Consider the following 6,000-nt stretch of genomic DNA (forward strand, 5'->3'; position numbering starts at 1 on the left):
CTCCGCCTCCAATCACGCTTTGTAGTGTTCATAAACGAGGTTTCTTTTAGAAGAGCTTTTCTTTTTTGTTTTGCACTTTGTATCAATCAATATTTAAGTTCATTAAACTGATGTGAAGGTTGGGAGATTAGTGATGCCTTATGGAATGAGCGTACAAAATTTTGGACTATTGTCATATAAGTAAGATCGCCCTCCAATCAATTCTAGTCTTGTAGGACAATAACGAATTGAATACCCTGTGAGATTTTCATACCTACATGATCCGTGTAAAAATTTGACATCCACATTAATCGTGCCTAAGGACCTCTCTTAGTGGGTTCGGTTTCTATGCATCGTTGAAGCCACAAATCGTCCAATTTAATCGACCAAGTCATCAATGAATTAATCAATGAATTGATGTCACAATACATTAATCGCATCTCGCGCAAAGAAGCATTGTAGTCTATTCGCTAATACGAGTTTTTTGTTTTGCGCTTTGAAGTATAGGCTAGACAAACGATCGCACAAATGCCACACTGTTAACAAGTTAACAAGTCTTTGCGTTTATTGAAATCGTGATAAACATGTACATTACTCGTGACATTACGTATATTTTCGTACTTAGCATATATGTATCTGCTTGATGTGTTACATTGCCGCTGTAATAAATTAATGTTCGTATTTATTATTTTGACTAACCCTAACTAATAAGACGGCATGATCTGAGAGTGACAGCTATTGAATATCAAGGATTACAACTCTCGTTTTTTCGGTCATCATAATCATATGAGATGACACCGTTTAATGTACACGCACTCCGAGCACGCAGTAAGAGCATGTTTTCAATGTACGTAAATGTTGTTCGACAATGTTAGGTAATATTGCTACAAGAGAGTGAGAGAGAGAGAGAGAGAGAGAGAGAGAGAGAGAGAGAGAGAGAGAGACAGAAAAAAAAAAACAAAATTCTGTTAATCACAACGCCTAAGGCGAATCATTATGAGTTAAGACTGAAAAAAGGAGACTTAAAAATTGATTTGAAACAAAAACATGCATATTACATAATTGATATGCGCTCACATGCGGACATTCCAAAAAGAAAAAAAAGAAGGTAAAAATGAACAAAAAAAACTAAAAAAGAAAACCAAAATATAAATAAGCTTTAAAAAACTTGTTTTGATTTATGTGTCGCTTGTTGTTTAGTTTTTAATATTTTAAGACCCTTAACTACCGTTTTCTGCCACCGTCACCGGATGAACGAGATACACTAACTTCTTTCTCGCGTTTGTAACGCGTCTAACAACCACCTAGATTATGTGGCCTTGACTAGCGAAACGGTTTCAATGAATTCAGTGATCAGTTCCTCTCTATTTTCACTGGACATTAGAAGCATTAGTACAGTCAGTCAGCAAAAACTGAAATGGAAAATTCATCTCTGAAAGCAGGCAATGACATGAGCGCATAAAAAATCTCACAGAAATGCATCCAAATTTTTAATAAACTTCAATAGGCTGTACTTTGTCATACGGTTTATTTCGATTTTAATGTTGCACTAAATATTTATTCAGGGCATTAAGCAAGTTCCACGCCGGACAATATCAATCCTACCGGCTTTGTACGGTTTGTATCTGCTTCATGTAGAGATCATCCAGAATACTTCTCCACCGAATAGAGTATATCTACCGCTTGCCAGACCTATTTACTTAAGCGAGTACTAATCAAATATTCTCTTTAAGAAGGCAAATGGAAGTGTTGTTATGCATGTGTTTTTCATCTTAAACATAAGTTAAAGGACGTGGACGACCAAGAAATTCGTTTCATTCCCAAGAAAATAAGATACGTTTTTTAGATTTTGTTTTTGTTTTACGCAGTCCTTTTAATTCTTCACAATAACGATGATTTCAAAATGTTTAATAAATTTCGTTGGTTTATTACGCGCCGAGTAAGAACAGGTTTCTTATGATGACATTTTGAAGTTCATCATCTTATAAACAACAATTGTTTTGGGTAACTTTGAACGAAGAATATCTCCAAGTAACTGTAACAACTTTTTCTTTTTAATTCATTACATTTTTATAACCGCCAGCGGTGGACAGAAGTGTATTCGACATCTTATTCGGTTTGTCACAGCCAGTAATTATTATCAATATATTTATGATCATTTTTTAAGATATTCAAGTATTCTAAATAATGCCACCTGTCCGTCCATATAATTGGCTCTTATTTGTTTGCGTTTGTTTGCGTGTATCGCCTTTGGTTGGAAAATTGGACTCCCGGCATCTCTCACTTAAAATTTAAATGAAACAATTAATTGAGCACGCCCACAGCATAAATGTATAAATGTTCCCTCAGAAGGTCAACTTTTATGATAAAGAAATAAATTAATGTAAAATAGATTCCAAAACATGAATTGATACGCCTACCGATGTTCAAAGTTTCTTGCAATGACATGTGAAGTGATGGGTATCAACGTTTCGCCCTAAAGCGAATATAACTTTCTTACTTGTTTTTCTTATGTTTATTTCTTTTGTTTCTTTTTTTTTTTTGTAATCATTTCGTAACACTTTCAATTTGTTGCTCTCCTACCGAGTGTGTAGGTTAGGGTTCGATGTGATGATCTCGCATATATAACAAAAGTCCATAAATACTTTTAAGTCGTTGAAATAACGTTCATTCGTTAATACATCACTAACGGAGACAAATTGTGCGTCGCGTCCCAAATATAATGCGCTTTATTTCATTTTTGTGCTTTTTACCGCTGTCAATAGTTTTAGCGGCACCTGAAGGATATAAATATAGAGAACCTGTCGCCAGACTTCAGCAAGGCAATGCTCCAGCGAATGCATTTCAGCCTATCGTTGTAAGCGATTTGTCATGTAAAAATAATGTTGAGTCAGGCATTCACAATCTTCCTGTCATAAATTCACAGGCGACCGGAAGACTTGTAAATCATGAGCAACAACATTATCAAGGCCAACTAAGTGGAAAGTTGCAAACACATAATTATAAGACAGTACAGCAAGTCATACCCACGCAATTATATCACCACAGTCAGGATGTAAATGGGCAGACGGGAGAAGGTTTAAGTACGCTGACACCACCATCAGTGCAGTTGCCTATAAACTATAGTCCTGCAGTGCATCTAACACCTCAAGTCCCAGTTCAGTCCTTTCACAACGCGCCGAATGCCGGCGCCGATCAAACATCGGCATATTTCTCCCATCAAGCGGCAGGCCTTTCTCAAAATGTTAATCTAAACAATCAACAGCATTACTTTGTGGCAGGTGCACAACAGCAACCACAACAACAGGGCAACAAAGGATTTGTCAAACCTATTCATACAACTCATTTGCCAATACAAAGCAACATTAATTCGTTCAGTTCGTTGTCGTCTCATCATCTAACCAAAAACTTCAACACAATTCCGACGTTCGGTGCATTGCATCCACTGGACGGACAATTGAGCCAAGTTATACAAGAAGCATATTCTACCGCCCCGTTGGATCCTACGATAGAGAAACACATTTACGTGCATGTTCCTCCCGAGGAACTTGAAGAGACAGCAAGCAGTCTGAAGTTGCCGCCGCAATCATTATCCACCGCGCCGAAAAAGCATTATAAAATCATTTTTATTAAAGCCCCGTCAGTGTCTACATCATCACATTATGCCCATTTGGCGGCGGCAGCTGCCCCTCAGGTTGAGGAAAAAACTTTGGTATATGTGTTGGCGAAAAAACCCGACGAACCATCTGCCGAATTTTTGCAGCAGCTTCAACAATCCACCTACAAAACGAACAAACCCGAAGTATATTTCATTAAATACAAATCGCATAACGAGCAAAAGACCAACGGTTTTGTAAACATTGGCAATGGTTTTACCGATATACGAACGGATATTGAAAGTAATAATGTTGATGCTTCAGTGACATCCTCATCCTCATCCTCATCCTCATCCTCATCCTCAGCCTCAGCAACATCGTCCTCTTTAACTGAAGATCTTAAACACCGGGTGTATGGCGTGCCTTTACAGTAATATTTTTTTTCTCCTTTTTTTTCCTTTAAATTTTTATTCACATTTTGGTGGAAATGTATGTAACATAATCATCTTTCATAATTAATTGCTTCCATTATGATTCACATTTCACCTGTTATTAACCGTAGTCGACATGAATATCTTTCTTTTAAAATTGCGCCGTTAGTCATAGGAAAAGAGCCAGCCAACCATCTATCCCTAAAGTGTCAAAACAACACAAAAACTTCATCTTCAATGCATATATTTAATTAATGAACATATTTAGTTATCGCCTAAGCAAATGCACATACATAACATGCATGCATCCATTCATTATGCTTTAGAGATAATATTTATTTTAATAATTTATTAAAAACGGAAGGCCATTTATTTTTTAGTAAAATCATTTTTCTTTAAAAGTCAATAATTTTTAGCGTAAAATATTGCAACTAATAATAAAATGTTAATGGAAAACGAAAAAACAGAAGATTCATTTTTTTGGAAGCAAAAAAAAAAAAATAAAAAGAAGTAAGAAAAGTATATTCGGTTGTGATCACCGAATTTTTATACCCATCGATGTTGTCGTAATAGAGATAAAGTAGGTAAACAATTCTAAATTCTCATGCCCGATAATATGGAGTGGGCACAGCTGACTTTTTCTACTATCAAAATAAAAATTTTTGCCGCACAGGCGTGTACTGGGAAAATTTTAAATCTCTGCAAAATTCCTTCACAAATTTGTAAACCATATCTTCATTTTTGCTAATGGGAGAGCATTTACCATAAATACTATACAGTTGCGCAGACAAATGAACATGACAAATGAAAACGTTTACGTATATTCTAAATTTGAAACTGGCCAAGAATTTATATACTTTGTGGGGTTTTTGAAGTTTGTTTCTGCCCCTTTCAAAAGTATTGAAAAAAAGATTAAATTTTGATGTGCTATAATATTGGGCAGGCGTGGTTAATTTTTTCCATTTTTGGAAAGTCAACTTTGTAGGCGACATCTTCATTTCCACTAACAGAAGAACGTTTATCCTACATATCCCACAGCTAGGCAGGCGAACAGAGGGTCAAACGAGCAGACGAACATGTTAAACCGGCCAAGAGTTTATATACCTTAGAGTTTATATACTTTTGAAATGTCGTTATAAAAGTATTAAGAAAAAATTAGATTATGGTACGCTATATTATTGCGTACGGGTGGTCGTTTTTTTCATTTTTGTACAGGTCCCACGACGTCATCCACAGAATATGCTTTCAAATTTTATCTTTTATCGTTTATGAGTAATGATCAAAACCCAATTTTTTATTGCGTTTGAAAAACAGATGCGTTTTCCATCTGTCGACCCATAACGTCAGTTCATTTATCCGGCCTTCTCCCGTCTGCCTATCCGCTAGAATATCCCGTCCGTCAATTCCTCCCAATTTTTTCTTAATTTATGATAGAAAGTTAAATAAGATTAAGATTAAATTAAGAATGATCTGCTTGCAAGCAATCCCACAATTATCAAGAATTTAACGACACGTTTTTAAGCGTTAAGTCCACCTTATAAATCTCTTTTTGCTGTACAATTTTTTTATCGCCTTAATTGTTACTTATTGTCGCCCAAAACTTCGACCTCACAATCGATGTTTACTACTTAAAACTAATGCTATTTAAAACTTTTTCTTGAAGTTGCACTTCTATAATCGTCCTCTAATATACCTCAATTCTCAATCGGTTGACTTCACATATTACAAAGTGTAACTTCATTATAATATACAAGGGTGTGAAGATAAATTCGAATTTAGCTAACAAGGGCAACTACCATGTACGTGAACAATACTCTGTTAACCACTTAACAGAGCTCTGTTAGATAATTACAATTAAGATATAGTTGGATTTGAAAGCCTACTCCATCCAATATTCTCTACTTAAAAATAAAAACAAAAAATCAATTTTTTCTAAGCTTAGAAACGAACATTTCAATATTTTTATTAGAAAAAATTGAGTTGCATTCAGTTTA

At 35.3% G+C, this 6,000-nt stretch overlaps 1 protein-coding gene across 1 annotated transcript; it reads left to right on the forward strand.

Annotated features, from left to right (window-relative positions):
* Window positions 1-2,607: 2,607 nt before the first annotated feature.
* LOC119640831 lies at window positions 2,608-4,287 on the forward strand. The gene is made up of 2 exons (XM_038039084.1): window positions 2,608-2,836; window positions 2,906-4,287. Exons 1-2 carry the CDS (start codon window positions 2,702-2,704, stop codon window positions 4,007-4,009), a joined length of 1,239 nt encoding a protein of 412 aa, XP_037895012.1. The 5' UTR covers window positions 2,608-2,701; the 3' UTR covers window positions 4,010-4,287.
* The last annotated feature ends 1,713 nt before the right edge of the window (window positions 4,288-6,000 follow it).

Source organism: Glossina fuscipes, unplaced genomic scaffold (genome assembly GCF_014805625.2).
Source record: "Glossina fuscipes isolate IAEA_lab_2018 unplaced genomic scaffold, Yale_Gfus_2 128, whole genome shotgun sequence".
Taxonomy (NCBI): domain Eukaryota; kingdom Metazoa; phylum Arthropoda; class Insecta; order Diptera; family Glossinidae; genus Glossina; species Glossina fuscipes.